A 21,084-nucleotide genomic window follows, 5' to 3' on the forward strand; every position below is an offset into this window, starting at 1 on the left:
TTTAATGAGGACCTCTAGTGACTTCCATCACTACTTGATGTCTAATGTCTCTGGTAAGTTCCTTTCTGAGTGAGCCTAATATAGTCATGTTCTGAGGATACTATTTCTGACAAGAGGATTTGAGCATCACATTGCAAAGAAAGGAACAGAGTTTGTGGCCATTTTTACAACATATCCACCTCTGCTTTTAATGCTAATAATTTTTGGTTTTTCAATGTAAATCTTTACTTTTTGAATTCATTGAGCTTAAGTGTGGACTTGGTAAAAGAATATATTTTTATTATGATGTATATTTGATGTTTTTAAGTGACTTTGTTGAATATCAGATTCTTAAATTCAAAAGATAGCCTAATCTGATGATATGAAAAGGTATACATACGAGGCATATGCCTGAAAAATTACCTATATGATTAGGAATTAGCTTATGTATATGGATGTGAATATTTCTATTAGCAAGGAAACCTGACCCTTTGCATTACATTTCATTAACATCTTTATAGTTTCATCCATACTACTGGTCTATCTTAATAGGGGAATTTAAAGACAGCACCTTATAATCCAGGAGCCAATATATAAATAATGAATATAGTGAAAGGCTGAAGACATAAACATCAAAACTTCCCAAAGAAGCTTTATGATGAGATATACCACCTACTGGAATCAGAGCATATCAGAGTCCATTATAAGTACTTTTCGTCTCAAGCTCCATATGGCCTTGTTGTTTTATACCTCAGAGCCTGCTCTACCCTGTTGTCTTGTCAGTCCTTCCTCCTTCCCAAGACAAAATTCCAGGGCTCAACTCAGATTCAGTAATACAAGATACTGCTTTCATCAATGCACTGCCTTAACCCATGAAGTGAGTTCTCTTTTCTCTCTCCCTCTCTACATTTTCACAATGTAATACATAATTAAAACTATTGTCCTCACTCTAGAAACTATACTTCCTTACTTGGTTTGGAATCTTCTACCCTACCTAGTAAAACACAAGTAGTGTGGTAAATTGGAAAATCAAAACATTCTGATATGAATACATAAAGAATAGCAATATAACTGAGCCAAGTATTTGGCATAAACAATATCAAAGTCATAACTAAATACTAATTTATTAATTGTATTAATTTGACTTTTGTGTCTTTACCATGGTGTTTTTCCCATTTCTGAGTAGACAACAGAATTGTGTATCACTTGACTTTCCATGGGTATTCAATATTGTGGCTTTTGTTTTTCTTGTAAATGGAGGGAAAATAAAGTCAATTGGGTTCTCATTTGCTTTGTTCATTTAAGACAAAAATAGCATTCAGTTTCTGTTTGATGATTAGAATAATGGCCAATGCTAGAAATACAGATGGCAAGTTGAATAATCATAATCTATAACTCAACAAAAGAGAACTGGCTACATCAAAAATAAACAAATATCAAAAAGTAATCTTTGAAGCCAAGTGAACATGTAACAAAACTATTTTGAAAAAACAACATTCTCTTGGTATTTGTCATTTCCGTGCCTATCCCATTAGATAGCTGCAAAAGAACCCCTTTAATGACCAAGAGCAATATGTTATTTTTTTTTTAAGATTCATTTCTTTATTTACATGGAAAGAGAGTGAGAGCTCAGTGGGGAAGGGAAAAGGGAGAGGGAGAGAGAAACTCAAGCAGACTCTGTGCTGAGTACAGAGTCCCACAAGGGGCTTAATCTCATAACCCTGAGATCATGAGGACCATGACCTAAGCCAAAAATCAAGAGCTGAATATTTAACCAACTGTCCACCCAGGGACCCCACAGCAATATGTTATTCTTTAAGCTACCACTTATTTTAATGATAAAATTATGTGTATTTAAATAAATCATGAGTAATTGTTATAAGGAAAGTATGGCATCTTGTAACTAAATATCTTTAATATCTAACTTCTGCTTATTTTATTCTTTCCACTTACCACAGTATGTTATGATTTTAAATGAAATCTGTTTTCTTTAAAAATATTATAAAATTAATACTTGTAGAGTTCATATTGATTATCCAGTTACTTTTATTGACCTTACAGGCAGAATAGTATCTTGATCTATCACATTCAACAACACCAAAATATATACAACTCTGGTGTCAATATCAATAATCACTAAAAATCAAGCAAACATTTACAACTATCTGCAATTAAGGGAAATTGATTCGAAAGGCATATAATTGTAGTAACAATAAAGTAGCATTTATATATTAAGACATACATAGTCAACCTAAATTTAGTACCTCAGGCATGTTTATAATTTTAATATTTATACAAACTTTGGAAACTGAGGATACACTGGCCAGTCACCAATGATCGTGGGGAAAAAAAAATAGACAAAAGTGCTTATTTTGCTAACAGTGTATGTTTAGCTCTTTAGCCTGACATTGTGTGATACTGTTATCCCTTCCCAAGCATTAGAAATCAATACTACATGTGCCTCAAGCTTTTTTACAGATGAATGATCTGATCAAGATGCCCTCATTTCAGAAACAAAGGTCATTAATGTTTATCTTCACTTGAGCCATTTTAGGAGGCTTGCTGAACCTAATGCCCAGTCTCAGACTACTGTATGAACAGCGACATCTAGTGGGCATTATGACCCCAAACATTTTATAAGTCCAAACCAAGGGTATCCACGAAACAAGTGAAATCACTAGGATGCATCATCTTTAATATCAACACAAGAATATTTCCAATGAAACTATATCAGAAAATTACACTTCCCGGTAGACTTTCTCTGACTTAGTAATAAAATAAATTTAAGAAAAGCCAGCACTGGGTTTCTAATCTTTGTTCTTAACAACCTTTACATAGGTAAATATCCTTAGTAGATTTTTATAAAAATCCAATTTCGTTCTCTTCATGTCTGAATTCTTGTTTCTAACAGGGTTATATAAAGATGTCTGAAACATGATGAACTACTAACTAATCAGTTTTGTGGCTCTTTTAGGAACATGAACTGGAATGTCCCAGCAATAAACAAATCCAGCCAGTCATCTATAACAATGCACTGAGGGGCAATATTCAGATATTAGAAAAGCTACCAGTCTGTTAGTTATTGTTGTATTGAGTTTACACTGAGATGTTATTAATTTTTGTAAACAAGGAATATCCATTTCAAGATTTTCTAAAACAACCGATCATGAAATGGAATTATAGACTCATTTTACCATCAAAAAGTCATTTCCTAAGTATGACTGTTTCCTGTTAATGAAAAAGTCAGTACATTCTTTGCCTGTTTTGCATAGCCAATCTGAGGCAATCTAAAAAGCTTTTGTTGTTTGCTGGAACCTTAGCTCACCATTCTCTATACATACTTCCAGCCAGAGATCTGAAACTATCCCCCAACTCCCTTCAGGCCAGCTCCAGGGAATCTGCATCCTCCTGTCACCATGAAAATTTTTTCCTGAGCACAAACTGTGTATGATGCAATTCCATGGTTGTTCAGGGACACCTTGGGATTGTCCCTTCCAGATGGACTGAGGTACCCCCTGAAATGCCTAAACATACATAAATGAATATAAGTGGACTTCACTATGAACTTATTTCATTTCCCCAAATTAATTTCCATGGACTAAGACTAGACCTTTCTCTTTCTCTTTAAACTTTTAAGACTTTGTTAATGACAATAAACAGATGCAAGGTCTAGACCACAGTTTTTTTAACACACCAGCCTCTTCAAACACAGAATGGGCATATTTAATCCTTCCAGATCATTAAACTACCCACGACCCAGCCACATGCCATGTTGGTAATTAGCTGAGACATTCTGTGTCTCATTTGTATGCTAATGACTTCCATTTGTATGCTAAAAAGGGCTGTATAAGCCCAGACCCCCAGTGACTGGACACAAAAGTCCAAAGGATGGATATCTTACAGGCATCATCCAACTGGGGGAACTGTGAGGAAAAGAAAGGAACCATTTTATAGCTCTTAAGGTTTTCATGTAAATGCTAGGCAGACACGTTCCAGTGGGCATTTCATACCCAAGTATATAAGCAGTTAATCTTATTAAAACAATGAGTGTGATTCATATGCATTTAAAATTTTACTAAGGTCAGAGGAGGTACTGTTAGTGTAAAGTCCAGAGTTTTCTCCAGCCCACTCCCACCAGTAACTCCCTAGTGCTCTTTCCAAGGTCTTAAGTATAGGAGGATATGTGGGCAGGGGCCACAAGAATTCTAATATTTACTAAGGGGACAGGCGGCCACTGTGGCATTGGTGGCACCTGGAGGTTGCCCTTTACTGCTCTTCACTATATAGACTTCATTGTCCCTCTTTTCCCTCTCCCTGTTCCCTTTGTCTCTCTTATTTCGGCCTGAATCTAACAGTGTTCATGTGAAACACTGTTGTGTCCTGCTGCTGTCTGAACCTAGCTCGTAAAACAAAGATGATTTCTGAATTCCAGTGGAAAATGTTGTTAACTGCTCTACATTCAATACATCCAGATCACCTCAGATGAAGAGCTACGGGCAATCACAGATTATTACTGTCTGCTCCTAGTAAGAACCTCCTCCCAAAAAATAATTCAGAACTTGAACTGGCATTCTGAGTTAAAGTTCCAATACTCTATCGGCATTTACATATCTTGACCTTGCACATGTTTTAAGGATGGATTAGTTCAGATTTGCAAGTAAGTCATCTCAAAGCTAGCAGCCCACCAAACATGTTCATTACCTCCTCGCCCCACAAAACTACCCAGAGAGTAAAGTAAATTATACTTTTTACTAATTGCCCAGGGTCATTCTTCACTGGGCCTGGAAGAGTATACAAGAGTCTAGTTGAATGGTTGGATGAGTCGCCACCATAGATCTCTACAAGCCTAGAAATAATTTGGTCTGGGTCTAAGTGCTAATATCATGCTGCCAAGTCTCTTTCTGAAAAGCATAAAAGCAAAATATCCCATTCCTGCAAGCAAACCAACCACAAGGGTAGTGCCAAGAACTTTTGGGGCCCTTTTCTTGGCCACCCGGAATGCTGTTGGCAGCACTGCAGAGATTAAGATATTGTTGACATGTCCTAAAACCTTGTTAAATGTTTTTCTCTTCAAGACACGTTCGTAATAGGTTTCCAAGTTTGGTCGCTTTCCATTTCCCCAGTTTCTCCTCGCAAACCCCAGGAACTTCAGTCGATGCAATGTGACAGCAAGAGAAACGTCTGCCAGGGTGAAGGATTCTCCGCAGAGCCAAGGCTGACGGCCCTCTTCTAATCAGAGAGAGGGACACAGAGAATTAGGGGCAAGAGCTATACAGATAGATTAGCTGGCATCTTTTGTCTCAGTCTTGGGGGCAAGTGTGAGTACAGCAAAAGATGAAGGCCATGATACATTCAAGAGAATGTACAATCCTACTCAGTGAGTAATTCTATCCTAAGACAAAGTCCATGCCAGTATATCCCAAGCTAAGAGAGATTTCTTGATATCTGTCAACCACCTACATCCCTGAGTGAAACAGGAGCCATCTGAGCTCAAAGCTGATCTTTGATATTGAGAGGATTCTGAGGAACTGAGAGCCTCCAAACCAAAGGAGTCAACAGATCTTTCCTCCTGGCTTAGGAAAGCAGCAGGTGAGCTTTAGGAAGATCTGTAAAATTGGGCCTAAAATGTCACTCAGTGATTGTTGCTCCTAGTTACTTATGTAAAGCAGAAGAAAGTTCCTATTGTGAAGCAAGCTTCGTGTAACATGGTCTTCAACTTTGCTGCCAATTAGAACAGCACAAATTGTCCATGTGCATGCACCTGGGCGATGGCAGGATCATGCAGTTAGGTTCACAGGTACAATACAGGGACGCTCACCAGCCAGCCTGCAGATTTGTACAGGCCAGCCCCCATTTTATACTTCAGATTGGAAGTATTCTCCCTGCCTAGGGAAAAAACTAGATGGAGCTTTCAAGCAATTACTCTGGTTATTCAACCAAATGAACTACTGTAATTAAAAAATGTGTCAAATGGTCTAAGTAGGAATCTCTCAACCATAACTTTAAATTGTGCAGAAAAATCCTCTACCAGTCACATTTCACATAGACACAGACTGGTTGTCATTAGACATCTGGGTTTTGCTGAGTTCAGTATTATTGTCAGGATAATTTAAACTGCCCATGAATAAAAATAATAAAAAAAAAACAGACAACAGAATGTTTTTGGTAAAATATAAGAGTATTCCCATAAATATGCCTGGCATCCAGCAAAAATAAAAATAAAAACAAAAACAAATGAGAACCTACCTGGGGTTTCTTCATTTCTTCTTTGCAACTCGGTTTCAACCTGATCCAAGACTTTCTCCAATTCATCAAGAATTTTCTTCAAATATTTGACATTGTCGTGGTCAAGCAGCTTTGACTAATTAACAAAAATAACTAAATAGGTTATTTATGTCTGCAAAGAAACAATCAATACAGAGCAAAGCAGACATAAACTCTTCTAAAGCTGGAGCCTATTAATCCACGACAATGAGGAGATCCAGAATAATGTTAAAGCCAAAGCAAACCTGAGGGAAAATGCTCTGGCTGTGAGAATACTCCATGGGCCAGACCCACTGGTCTACCAGGAACTCCTGTAGGACCAGATGACCAGATGACCAGATATGGCCAAGAATACAAGGGACACAAAGAGAGTCCTCTCAACCCCCAAGGAATGACTAGAACTTCGGCAACTTTCAAGGAATGAAAAACTGAAGGGTCAGGCCTGAGGGAGAAATCTGAAGGCCGTGAGTTAAAGACCAAGAGGAAAGTAAGGAGTGCTGTGTGTCCAGGTGTTTCTTTTGAGTAGGACACTTAGCTAAGATAAGATAAAGGAAAATGGAAAGTTGAAGAGGGTGGGGAGTGTTGGTTCTTGCTACATTTTTAACATGGGGGAAGCTTGCATGAGTTCTTGGGCCCTGAGGAAAGAAGCACCAGAAAGAGAAAGGCTAACTGTAAACAGATGAAGCAAAGCCCTGCTCCTTAGGGGGCAGGCAAGTTGGAGTGAATTAACTCAAAATGGATTAAAGACTGGAACGTAAGACCTAAAACCATAAAGTTCCTAAAAGAAAACTGAAGTGATAAGCTTCATGACGTAGGTCTTGGCAATAATTTTTTTAATCTGACACCAAAAACAAAAACAAAAATAAACAAGCAGGATTACGTCAAACTAAAAAGTTTCTGCACAACAGAGGAAACCAAAAACAAAATGAAAAGGCAGCCTATTAAATAGGAGAAAATATTTGCAAATTATGTATCTGATAAGGGGCTAACATCCAAAATGTATAAAGAACTCCTACAATACAATAGCAAAAAATAATCTGATTTTAAAATGTGCAGAGGATCTGAAGACATAAAGAAGACATATAAATGGCCAACAGGTACATAAAAGGATGTTCGCCATCATTCATCATCAGGGAAATGCAAGTCAAAACCACAGTGAGATACCACCTCACAGCCATTAGAATGGCTATTATCAAAAAGGCATGAAATAAGTACTGGCAAAGATGAGGAGAAGAGGAAATAATCATGCACTACTGATAGGTATGTAAACTGGTGCAGCGACTATGGAAAACAATACAGAGGTTCCTCAAAAAAATTACAAATAGAACTACCATGTGATCCAGCAATTCCATGTCTGGGTATTTATCCAAAGAAAACAAAAACACTAACTCAAAAAGATATATGCACTCCCATCTTTATTGCAGCTTCATTTACAATATCCAAGAAACAACCTAAGAGTCCAGCGATAGATGAATGAAGAGATGTGGTATATATACACAATGGACTATTATTCAACCATAAAAAATAATGAAGTTTTACCATTTGCACCAACATACATAGACCTCGAGGGAATGATGCTAAGTGAAATAGGTCAGACAACGATATATCCTATAGGATCTCTCTTATATGTGGACTCTAAAAACAACAACAAAAAAACAAAAACTAAGCTCATAGACAGAGAACAGATTGGTGGTTGGAGGTGAAGGAAATGGGTACAACAACAAAAAAACAAAAACTAAGCTCATAGACAGAGAACAGATTGGTGGTTGGAGGTGAAGGAAATGGGTGAAAGGTAAGAAGAAAAAAATAAGAGAAAGAAGGGGAGTATAACAGAAGAACATACTTGCCAATTGCCCTATTGGTATTAAAGTCCTAAAGGTCTAGCTAGGTCTTAAAGTGGCAGACTACCTGAAATGACAGATTTCTAGTATACATTATGAACTTGCCTTCTCATTTTGTAACTTTCCTTGACAATCGGCATGAGAAATACCTGCTTTTAAGCAACTGTCATTAGGTTTGAATATTAAATCTAATTAAGAAAAATTCTTCTAAAAGCAGAGTGTAAGCCAAAGGTAACAGGCACTGATGATTTGCAAATATTTAAGAGGAGATGTTCTAGAAATAGTGAGACTTTACAAAAAGTAGAACGTTTAATACAAAAAGTGGATGTCAATTGAGGACAGCCTGGTTTACTTACTTTAAGTCGCTTCTGTTTTGCCATGTATGCCTCTTGTAAATCTGGGTTTTCTTCAGCAAGCTTTTTCAGTTCCGATTCTGTGTTACCAATTTGGCCTGATAATAAAATCATTTGTGAAATAGGAAATTATTTCCTCCCTTCTATACAAGAAAAAAGGTGAAGCTAGGAAACTTCATGGTAAGAGCATGAGCTCTGGGGTTCATGCCCTGACTGCCTTAGACTTAACCTCTCTGTGCCTCAGTTTCCTCAGATTCAAAATGGAACTATCAGAATATCGGCTACATAGGCTAAGGATTAAATGTAAGGCACCCAGGAAAGCCCTTAGAGGGAGGCTCAGCAGATCAGAAGTGCTCAGTGCACAGTGGTTGTTCTACCTTTCAGTACCTTTCAAGTTTTTGTTAATGGACTTCTATATGAAGACAAGGAAAAAAGCCTTATTTTTTTTAAAAAAAATATGAACTCCAGGTGAAAGAATTATATTCATACAACGTGGTTCAAATCATATGAGTACTTATGCAGAGAAGGAGGAGGAACAAGAAGATAAATCAGGAAAAAGAGAAGGAAGGAGGAGATGGAAGAGGAGAGAGAAGTATCGAAAGGAAAGAAAAATAACATAAGTTAGAGAATTATAAAGATGAGATATGATTTAATGGAAAAAAATATAATTTCTAGAATCAGAAGATCTGGGTTTGAGTGTTCCTAGTCAAATATCCCCAGAGTCTGACCATGGCCCACTTCCCTTATGGCCCTATCACATGGGCCATAGAGCACAGTTTCTCTTCCACATCCCATGCACTGACCATACTCAGCAAAGAGGAGAGCTGGATATCACAACTCAATCTTAATAAATCTCAAATCACTCAATTTAGAGGTAGACTAAGGGTTAGACAGCCTGGTCCAGCTCCCTCACATAATGAAACAAAAATTAAGGACCAGAAATATGAACTCAGTTGCCCATAATCACCATCAGATTCCAGATTTCATGATTCTTAGTCCATCTACAAAGACATGTTATGTTCTTTACTTTTCCAAAGGCTACACTTCTGAATTTTACCCAAGCTTGGCCCTCAAGGCTAAGAGCTAGAAAATCAGCTCCTATAGACCATAAATGTCCAGCTGAACAGCTGAAGCACAGATTAACCTGACTGGTGCATGGATCGATCTGCAACATGAATATCCATGAAGCAAACTCAACAACCCTGTCCCCAGGCCTTCATGAGATATGCCCGGTCTCAAAAATGAATTAGAAAAACTTTGAAACAAAATTCCAAGCCTTTAAGATTGTTACATACTGCGAATCCGTGTGGTTGCATAAGCTGGGATCATGGAGTCCACAGTTAGCTCAGGATGTAAAATGCAGCCATGGGTATAAGCATCCATTGGCAATGAGTCAAGCAGTTCTCGATAATGTTGTACCCGTGGGTAATACATGCTTCCTTTATCAGGCATTAACCTGGGTGTTTTTTCTAAAAACATATACATAAACATTAAAGAAAAAGTTACAAATCAGAGGTTACATCCAAAAGCAAAATCAAAAACCCAAACCCCTTTAGTAGTGTTTTCAATGTTACATCAAGGCATTTAAAAGATGATATCTCCCCAGCCCAAACATTCAAAATTTGAAATGGACTGATGTACCAGACTAGATCCCAAACAATGATCACACTGAAATTCTCTCACTTCTCTACCTTACAAATTGCAACTCTACCCACAAGGCCCAGTTATTTATGTCAACTCCTCTATGGGATGTTCCCTAACCTCCTACAACTACCAATATCTGATTGGGTCAGGTGTGCCTTCCTGTACATGGAAAATACCTTTGTAGATATACCATCAGAACCTTATCACCTTAATCAGTTGTCTGTATCTTTTTGCCCTATGAACTTCTTCAGGGCAAGGAGTCTGTGATTCACTGTCTCTCATAATGTTTCATACATATTGGGCCATTGAAAAACATTGGTTAGGTGAATGAAAACTCATTATGAAAAGATAATCAGAAACCACTCTTTCTAGGTTCTAATTAACACCAAGAGTGACCCTTTTGATGCTATGTGAATGTGCACTGAGAGTCTTCACAGAATTCACCATGAATTTCTAATATTTTATATCTAGAAAGTGAGTTCTACATAAATCCTCAATTTGCTGGTTAAACCCTAGACTCCAGACTACTTGAGGGTAGGGACCCCACTGTTCTCTGTTGAGTTCCCAGTGCCTAATATAATATTTGGCTCACAGCAGGTGTTCAATAAATTTCAATTAATTAATATATTCCCAAATTTCTAGTTGTCATAGAATATTTGAGCTGGAGGAGCTCTGTAGCAGTTAACAAGGACACAGATATAAAGGCTGAAGTATTCTCCCAAGATCACAAAGCTAATTAAAAGCAGAATAAGAACTAAAGCCGTTGATTCTTAATGCCATGCCCTGCTTTATAACATTTAAGAGACTATCCAAGAAGCATAAAGATGAACCACATGATCCAAAGATCAGGACTATGTCCCTTCACAAACACTTCCTACTTCTGACTCTCAAACTGCCCCTGAAAAATGCCAGTGAGCTTATTCCAACAAATGAAAAGAACAGACTCAATTTTATTCATTTATTTTTTAGTTTGGGCTATTTAATTTAGAATCCTTTTGAGCATCCCACACTCATTCATAAGTGTTGACAAATCAGAATTGGTTGCAGAGCATTTCAGACAAGATCTTGTAATGCCATAATCCAAGTGGAACAAGCTCTCTAAGCCAACACTATTTCTGACTCTCTAAGAAAAAATAAGATGGATTACCCCTCAAACCTGTGGGCAAATTTCTAATTCCCTGCTGGAGAGTCCAGTTCTTTAGTCTGCACTGGACTAACCAGGAATGAAGTGTCAGCCACATACTGCTTGGCAACAATGGATTTACCCAACTACAGCACACTTCCTTGCAGATCTTTCAGGATCTCAATATATCAGTAGGATCCCAACCAATGCCTGGTAGACATATCCATAAGGACAACAGACTGAAGTCCTTCTAAAGTCCTTGAAACACTGAAGAGTTTTTAACCCTTTGTGTGCCACGGACCTCTTCGCAAAATAATATTCTTAAACATACAACCATAGGATTGCAACGGAAACTGAATATACTGAAATACATTTATCAAATTTTAAATTATAAAATATTAAAATGGGTGTCTTTTATTAAAACATTAACGAGATCTAGCAGCAGGTCTAATAACTACCATAATTTCGAAGTAGCTATAAGCATAAGTTATTTTTAAGATAACTGCAATAACCTGATATGCTAAGAATATATCTGTGATTTCTATTGGTAACAAAGTCACAGGCACTTCTCATATTGTAGGTTTATGCCTACATTGGAAATGAAAGGAATTGATAACTTTCTGTTAGAAATTAGTGAAGATATAATTTTTTTCCCCTCTAGGACCTCAAATCTCCTGAATTCTATTCATAGACCACTAAGGGCAACAGTTCTCCAAGTGCTATCTAGGAAACCCTGGGCTTTTTCTAGATACTCTTAGGGGGTCCACAGAGTCAAAGCTCCTTTTATAGCAATACTACAATGTTAATTGCTTTTTCACTTATTCTCCCTCAAGAATACAGCAGAATTTTTCAGAGGGTAAAGGACATGTGATGGCTCTATCACTCTGACAGTTAATGAGATGTGGGCTTGTGTATTCGTGTGTTTTAAATTTTTCTCAATTTTAATTCCTAATTTGGCAAATATTAATAGATATACCCCCACAAAGCTCTCCAATGTTCTCAATAATCTTTATGATAAAGGGGCCCAGAAACCAAAAAGTTTAAGAACCACTGCTCTGGGGGTCCAAAAGCCTCAAGTTAATAACCAAAAATGGTACAGCATATTAAAATTCTTCCAAGTAGTTAAATTTATGGCCACTGGCTCAGGCTCCTTTCTGGTGCCAGGCCTGGGGCTTGTCTTCAGAAGAGGATATCACTTCCTTCTGGGAAAGTGAATTAGAGCAGGAAAAACACTGTCTGGCAATTGCTTTCTGTGGAAGTTCCATTTGGCTAAGCCCAAATTCTTCAAAGGAAGATAAATGTTCAAATCCACAAAAATAATTTGTTCTACTCAGGACACTATTACTATGTAACTCTCTACTCTAACACTTTGTCAGAAAGAGCATAAGATACCCACTGAACCCAAGTTCTCATCTAGCCTGTCTTCTCTTCCACCACCTCCACGGCAATACCTGCAATGTGCTGTCATTCTTCTCTACACCAGAGCACAACAGTGTCCCCTGCCTCTGCAAACAGTTTTTCAAAAGGCCATTGGGAATTTCTTTTGAATTTTATACAGACCTTCCCTCTCACTCTCATTCTATTTTATTTCCCAATCTTTCCATAAAGCATTTTTGTTATAACACACACACGAAAGAAGGAAAGGAAAGGAAAGGGGCAAGGGAAAGGGAAGGAAAGGAAAGGGAGGAAGGGGAGGGGAGGGGAGGGGAAAGGAAGGAGGAAAGGTGAAAGAAAACAGAAGAGGGATGCCTGGATGGCTCCCTCAGCTGGACATCTGCCTTTGGCTCAGGTCCTGATCCCAGGGTCCTGAGATCAAGTCCTACACTGGGCTCCTTGCTCAGCTGGGAGCCTGCTTCTCCTCTGTCTGCCACTCCCCCTGCTTGTGCTCCCTCTCCCTCTCTCTCTCTCTCTCTGATAAATTAAAATAAATAAAAAAAATTTTTTAAAGAAAGGAAAAGGGCATCTGGTTTGCATTCAAGTATGCAGCTCTTGATCTTGGGGTCATGGGTTTGAGCCTCACATTGGGTACAGAGATAACTTTAAAAAAAAAAAAAGCCATTTCAGTATTCTACCTCAGTCAGTGAAAAAGCAATAGAAGGCTTATGGGGGAAAACGCGAAATCAGAGGACTTTTAAGAAGCAGGCATTGAAAAGAGTTTCCAGCATTAGGGAATAGAGTTGCTGTACTGGAAACCAAGATAAGTGACTAAGCTGGAAGAATAAATAAGTAAATTGGCAGGAGACCAGACTTCCTAGAAGAACTGAGTAGGGAACAAGGCAGGTCTTGAACCGCACCTAAATTTAGGCAGGTACAGATAGACATAAAACAGAAAGATGTGATAATGAGAGAAAACAAGTTTTTTAAAACCAGAAAGAAAAGATACAATAAAAGCATTCTGCAGCTATTTCACAGGGACAAACACCTCCATACAGTCTCAAGTCTCTGCATTGCTCAGTAGAATAACAATGGCCTTGAACCATTAAAAAAAAAAAATCACATTCAGTTTCCCCAAGTGCAGAAAAATTAAAAGAATTTAAGAGCTTATAGGCATAAACTTCCATTATTTTTCGACATTGATTTCTCTGATTTCCCATGTTCCTCAATGATGGCAGATAAAGAAGGCATAATTATACCCTATTTTCAGGGAAGACTCCCTCCCCTCCACAGGTCTATTTGAACAATTTTCATCTCTTCCTTATCATTATTAACTCAATGAAAACAGACTTCATTCCTTTCTTTATCCCCTTGAGAATTTTTGATTTTACTTAGGTCACTTAGTGATAACATCGGTATATTAGATAATATGCATCAGGTAGTTGAATAGAACTGTACCCTTCAACCAGTCAAACACCACGCTATTCAACCAGTCAAACACCACGCTATTAAAAAAAATAATAAAAATGGTAAATAAATTATGACCTGAAATAAAAGTTATGGTTACACTGACTACAATTTAAAGCTGTCACAACTATAGAACTGGAACGATCAAATCTAAACACAGATAAACAACAACAACAACAACAGTGTCAAATTATAGAAGTTCATTATATGCAGCCATGGTTTTCTGAGAAAGACAAATTTATAACACTATTTTCAATAAATTTTATACCTTAAGTGGTATTATATTTAAGACTTAAAAATAAACTTAAATATAAACTTAAACAGAAACATTTGTAACTGGGGAGCAAAACTTTATCAGATGGTTTGTTCCAATTATTGTTAACACATAATATGGAATTAGAACTTTTGCATTTTGACACCACGACCTGTCCACTAAAATTGGACAAACCAAGAGTAAAAAAAAAGTAACTTTTTAAAGCCACTTTATTGGAACAATCATAAGTTTTAAAGGCTCATTTTCTTTTCCTTATCCCATACCATATTTTCTCCACACTTAATTAGAACCTTTGTGCTAATCTACAATTTTAGTAGATGTGCTAAAAGACATATAAAGTTACTCAACTATATATGATAGGCTCTATTAATAGACAAAAATTTGAATAATTGGAAATTCTTGCCTAAATAATTGCCTTTTTAATGTAACAGTAACTTCAGAATTATTTTTAAAATGAGTTGATTTTCAATAGATATTGACAAAAATCCTATCCAAAAAATATATTTCCTAATGAGACTTATATACAGTACTTTAACATTACACCAGAGTACTTTATTTCCAAACCAAGTTCTATTTCCTAAGAATAAATGAGGTATATATAAACCAAAGACATGAGACATGATCTTCAGAGAACTCTTATATACTAAATTACCAAAATTCCGTATTCACCATATGACAGCCTTGATTTCAGATTACCACTGAGTCATCCGGCAGTAGTAAGTAGTAATGTTCTAGTATTTTGTAGTCATTTCAGACCCACTTTTTTTTATTATCTAGTGTCCCAATTAAATTCAATGAGAGAGATTATGAATAGTATAAGAAACATCTAGATTTTAAAATCTATATTAGCGAATATATTCACTTGTTACATCCACTGTTCCTGAGTTTCCCTAGTTTGCTTAGTATCACACCTCATCTAATTTAACCAATTGCATGTGTGTGTTAATATATCTACTCTTCATTGCAAGTCTAAAGAGAAAAAGTTGTCACATATGTGAAAAGGAATCTATAAAACTGAGTAGTAATAATAGCCCATTAAGACAGATTTGGTATTATTATCAAGTTTACAGAATGAAACTATCTTTGAAGATTAGTAAGCTTCTAATTATTAGGGATTTTTGAAATATCTCTGGTCCTTGCACCAATTAACACCCAAAAAATAGCTATTAAAAGAATGAATAAAGAGATTGTTCTTTGCCGACCTTGGTTGAGCAACCATAATTGAGTACTTCTAAATTCTTCTTTTGACCCAAATTCTGACCTCAGGAATATCACCACTGATGTCTACATCACTACTGTTTTCAAAAAAGAAAAAAAAAAAAATCAAGGAGTGCCTGGCTGGCTCAGTCAGAGCGGCACGTGACTCTTGATCTCAGGATCATGAATTCAAGCTCCACACTGCGTTCAGCAACGACTTAAGTAAAAATAAAACTTAAAAAAAATCAAAAACTTACTTAAATAACTACTTAAATAAATAAATAAACTACTTTAAAACTACTTAAATAAAAATAAAACTTTAAAAAATCATAGCCATCATTCAGTTTAGATATTAACTTTTATAAAGCTAAGACTTGAAAAGGATTCCCTTGGCTACCAAATTTCTCCCCACAAACTACCAGTTATTTAATGGACTTATCCCAAAACCATAAGGATATAAATATTGATTACACATAAATGTTGAGAAGTGTCTACAGGTCAGCAAAACATCATTTTTTTAAAAATATTTTATTTATTTGACAGAGAGAAATCACAACTAGGCAGAGAGGCAGGCAGAGAGAGAGGAGGAAGCAGGCTCCCTGCAGAGCAGAGAGCCTGATGTGGGGCTCGATCCCAGGACCCTGGGATCATGACCTGAGCTGAAGGCAGAGGCTTTAACCCACTGAGCCACCCAGGCGCCCCAGCAAAACATCATTTTTAATATAATCCCCAGCTGGTAAACTAATAAGGGATGGCAAATAACAACAAAGGAGATACCAGTGGACTACACTCTAATTTTTACATGAATGAATACACTTAAAGTCTCCTATTATATCCATGAGCAACTCTACATTTCATGAAATCCATTCACTTAGTATTCTAAGTTGTAATTGTTCCTCAAAGTTCCACACATAATTGAACAAAATGTTGCATGTTCTGACCGGTTCACAATTTGCCATGTTTTAGATAGAACCAAAACAACTTGAGATCATCCCAGCCTTTTATTATTAGCTTTAATCAATAACTTCTTAGCAAGCAGGTCACCCATCCTTGCTTAATGCAACTGATTTTTTTTAATTCACATACTACATTTAGCCTTGTTAAACTTTATCTTCATTTTTTTTATTTCATTGTCCCATGACAAGCACGTCACAAATTCGTCATCATTTTAACTATCCCAGCTTTTGTCATCCACAAATGTAACAGTATCTCCACAATGTCTTTATTCAAGTCATTAGGCTCAAGTCAGAGAATAGAAACCTGTAAGAACACCAGTAGAGATCCCTGTCTAGGCTGATATCTATCCTCAAAAGTTCATTCATTTTAATTATTCAAAAGTGTTTACTGAGTTCCTATTGAAGAGCATTCACCATAGGAAGCACTGGGGATACAACTGTTAATAAGACAGACACTGTCTCTGACCTTATGGTACTTAACAGTAGTCTACAAGTAATTGAAATAAATGTAACAAAATTGTATAGGATAAGTCTTTAGCTAAATGCGCATCCTTATGTAAGATATTTATAAGTGAATATTCTTTAATATGGTGGTTTGTTCATCTGAAAATGTGCATTATTTTTATCTAGCCATATTTGCTCCTTTATTCCACAAAGGTAACTTATGAAGTAATCTCAAATGTTCTACTTAAGATAACTTATATCTAGAACCATGCCCAGGATACAGTAGATTCATTTTTCTTAAGTGTTAAAGCCATTCTTCTGTAATGTAAAACTTAAGCTGGTTCCTTTTAACTGAGATACTCTAAAGTTATATATATGTACATGTGTATGCATATAACTAATTTATAGTGCTATGTAAAGTTTAAGTGATTACTTAACACACAGTAAGTGCTTCTCAGATTTTAATGTATATATGAATCATTTCGGGATCTTGTTAAAATGCAGGTTCTGATTCAAGAGATCTGCATTTCTAACAAGCTCCGAGGTGATACCAATGCTGCTAGTCAATGGAACACACTTTGAGTAGCAATGATTAGTAGAATTTACCTTTTCCCATCCCTGACAGTTGGGATAACATCCATCTTATCTGGCTCTTTTCCTAATCTCCATGGGTTCCTAATGACATATAAATTATCTGAATGGTAATAGTGAAAATGCACACATGTTTATTTTTTATTTTATTTTAATACATTGGGATAAACTTTCCCCATAGACTAGACTAGCCTTTATGTAACTATTTTCTTGCTGTCTTCATATCTACAGTGGGTTTTGTGTCCCTTAATCCTCTTTTAACCCCTTCCAATGAGTGAAAACTCTCCTGAGAAAGAGAAACTAAGAATTGATTGGACTTGCTTTATCTCTGCACTTGATAAAACTGTATCACTTAATCCAATAGACAGAAAAGTAAAGTCACCAAGGATATGTAACAAGTTAGCAATAGCTTTAGATAAAGAGCTGGGATTCTTGATTGTTTACTGATTCTATTGGTACAGCCAGAATTAAAGTCCTTAGTTTCTATATTTTCATGTAACATTTAGCCCCAGTGCCTTCTCCTCTGATTCCATAAGTACAAAGAAGAACTTAATATTTCCCTTCTTTGAGTAGGACTCAGAATGTATCTTGGGTTTTTTTATACGATCAAAGCAAAAGAAAAAACTTAAGGAAAACTTTAAGAAAACCTAATAATCATTAACATTACTATGTTGCAAAGTAACATATTTTATGTTACTGAATATCTTAAAGGACAAACAGTGCAAGAAGAGGAAGAGAATGGCAGTAGTGGCAGTAGTAGCAGTAGTAGTAGTTCAAGGCATGTCAACAAAATATTTTAATATGATTTTCCATTTACTGTATCTTTTTAAGATTTTTGTTTATTTAAAATGGAATTCTTATACAGTGATTTTGTTTTATTTATATTTTAAACACTTTTCCCAAGAAATACAAATTATTTAACAGACTTGTCCATTTCCAAAAAGCTCAATATTGAGAAAAATTGTCTTAAATCAATTAGCCACCATTTTCAGTACAGTCCCCAGCATATAGACATAAGGAATAGCAAGTAATCATAAAAGAGAAAACAGTTCATTAAACTCTGGTTTAGCTCAATGTCTCCACCTCTAAAATCACCAATCATAATCCTAAAGAACCAAACACTTGCAATAAGAATAGGGGCAGCTGTAGTGCCAATCTAATTCCCTGGGGTTCCCTCCACACACATTTAGGTCCCATACCAATTTTTTTTAAGTACTGCGGACATTTTTTTGGCCTAGTAATTTGGGGTTACATTCTGGTTTTATCCTGCCCAATTAACACCAGCATAACCAGTGGCAGATAAAAAGTAACTGGATCTCATGCAGCCTCTATTTCAGAAGAGTACTCAGCTGAAAGGAGCCTTCTGTTCTCTCAATTATGCCAGCTGTATAATCTTGGGCAAATATTGAAGCTATAGTTCACCTCAAAGGATTGTCATTAGGGGCAAGAGAGATAATATATAGGTAGCAATGACTATGGGAGACAGCTAGTATAAATATGAAGATATGGGTTTAAAAGACTTCCATTCTAGCCCTACTTTGCCATAAAATAGTTGTATTACCTTAGGCAACCCGTTTCTCTTTCATCAGGTACAATGGGAATAACTAGTCTATCATGCCTGTTTCAGATGGCTTCTTTTGAAGACCGAATAGAATAGAAATTATAAAATGCCTAACATAAATCAGGCTGTCAATAAATGATTATTACTTAAAAGCACCATACAAATTTAAGTGCTATGATTCTTTATAAAAGATATAAAATTAATGCTATAGAGAAGTCACAGGAAAAAGATCTCTAAATATACCAACATTCTATGCTCCCTTCCTAAGTTTTACTTCTCTTTTTCCCTCTTATTATTTTTAAGATGGAACTATTTAGTAGACTAGAGAAAACTGATTTTCATCACGTACATTTTCAATCATTAGGAATTTTCAAGGCTAAAGATTCACCACCACAAACCACACACCTGCAGAGGAAAACCTCTGAATTAAAAGGAATATTCCAACATTAGAATTTGCAGTTTACATAAAATCTTTTAAAATAGAGTCACACTGGCTTGCACAAAATTTGTGGTATCAACCTATTTTATATTTGTGTGCTTATGGAAATGGAAAAGGTTTTTAGCATGAAACCACCATCATGAACCAAAAGGAAAAAGAAGGAAGGAAGGAAGTGGGGAAGGGAGGGAAAGAAGAGGAAGGGAGGGAAGGAGACATATATTTGTGTTGAAAGTAAATCCAAAAAATCACAAATAGCCTTAACATTACCATCCAGGAAAGTCTGTTCAAGATAATCAATGATCTGAGTGGCCTCACAAATAATGTTTTCCCCGTGGATAAGGACAGGCACTTCTCCAGTTGAGTTCAAACGCATAAACCAAGGCTCATTGTGCTCACTCAAGGGCAGACTTACATCATGTTCCTCGCACTTCAATGCCTTTTCAGCAATTACCAAGCGCACCTGAAAGAGTTCACACTGGTTACAACACATGTAGGCTTTCAGGTAAATGACATCCCTGGATACCGTGAAGCAGCCTTTCTGTGCTTCCCTGAATTATTATTATCAACATTCTTTTTAACTATTCCTATTCTAGGAATTAACAAGTGAGATATATTCTAGCGTCCTACTCATATAAATTAGAAAGGCCAAAAAAAAAAAAAAAGACTGTAAATAATTCTGGCTGAATTTATTCCACAGTGACTCTCTATCATCATACTTTCTTTCCATCCTAAACCTAAGTATGTGTCCTCCCCAGACAAGAATCTGATACATAGATGTGCGAGGCCTTGTTGAAGAAAACGAATACATACAAGAAGAAGGAACTGTAGATTATGTGGTTGCCTGAAAGCGCTTCCCTCTGCCTCACTCTCCAAGGCCCAGGGGACAAGGCCTCCGGCCCTCATACCTAAAGTGATGCTTTTTTGTCGCATATCATGAGTGGTAAAGCCTGAGTCATGGCCTTTCCGTCTCAGACTAATTCTCTGTGCTCCCCTACAGGGCGCATCCCAGACTTCCAGGGAGCGCCCGCCGGGTTTGGAGCTTTAGAGGCCAGGTTCTAGACCGGCGGGAGGACCCGGGAGAGCCCTGAGGGAGCTGTCCCGGTGCTGAAACCCGATCCGCGCCGCCCGCCCCGGCCGAGGCCTTTACCTTTTGAGAGCTGAAAGAATGTGTCCAGTGGTACAGAATGAGCCTAACCTCCGCGTCCGACTTGCCTTCCGCCATCAAGGGCGCGCCCCCTTTCTGCTCCTCCTGCCTCCGAGCCATTTTGGGGTACGCGAGCGCTGCAGGGCCTCGTCTGTTCAGCCCTTTATTTCTCCCACCCACACTGCCGCGCGAAGTGTCCTTAGTTTTTCCGCTTTGCCTCCGGGAGCCGGGAAAGAGATTTTCGCGCGGACGAATAGACCTCTGGGAAATGTAGTTTCCACCGCCAGAAAGCTGCAGGGCCTTGTCTGCAAAGATGCGAGGGTGTCTTCGCGCCAGAAAGCCGCTGATGTACGGCAGTCACATAGGAGGGGCAAATGCACTTTTTTTTAGAGGAAACCATCTAAAAAGAGTCCCTGAATACTAAGTTAGTAAT

The 21,084-nt window shown here is 37.1% G+C and overlaps 1 protein-coding gene across 3 annotated transcripts; it reads right to left on the reverse strand.

Annotated features, from left to right (window-relative positions):
* Positions 1–1,760: 1,760 nt before the first annotated feature.
* GDAP1 (ganglioside induced differentiation associated protein 1) lies at positions 1,761–20,839 on the reverse strand. Of its 3 annotated transcripts, none has more exons than XM_045989305.1 (6): positions 20,655–20,839; positions 19,775–19,967; positions 9,733–9,906; positions 8,441–8,535; positions 6,226–6,340; positions 1,761–5,205 (listed from the first exon to the last, which is right to left on the reverse strand). In XM_045989305.1, the coding sequence occupies exons 1-6, from the start codon at positions 20,769–20,771 to the stop codon at positions 4,826–4,828; spliced, it is 1,074 nt and encodes a 357-aa protein (XP_045845261.1). In that variant the 5' UTR covers positions 20,772–20,839; the 3' UTR covers positions 1,761–4,825. The 3 variants fall into 3 exon arrangements, with proteins under 3 accessions (XP_045845261.1, XP_045845175.1, XP_045845349.1); XM_045989219.1 differs by having other exon boundaries at positions 1,761–5,208; XM_045989393.1 differs by having other exon boundaries at positions 1,761–5,208; positions 19,920–19,967; positions 20,655–20,695.
* Between the last annotated feature and the right edge of the window lie 245 nt (positions 20,840–21,084).

Source organism: Meles meles, chromosome 1, assembly GCF_922984935.1.
Source record: "Meles meles chromosome 1, mMelMel3.1 paternal haplotype, whole genome shotgun sequence".
NCBI lineage: Eukaryota > Metazoa > Chordata > Mammalia > Carnivora > Mustelidae > Meles > Meles meles.

Excerpts from the sequence above, each read along its gene's own strand:
- GDAP1 (XM_045989219.1), bottom strand. The coding sequence starts at position 20,771 with ATGGCTCGGAGGCAGGAGGAGCAGAAAGGGGGCGCGCCCTTGATGGCG. Across the intron at positions 19,968-20,654 it reads ATTCTTTCAGCTCTCAAAAG|GTGCGCTTGGTAATTGCTGA; the intron begins GTAAAGGCCTCG and ends GAACTCTTTCAG. Across the intron at positions 9,907-19,774 it reads TGAACAGACTTTCCTGGATG|AAAAAACACCCAGGTTAATG; the intron begins GTAATGTTAAGG and ends ATATGTTTTTAG.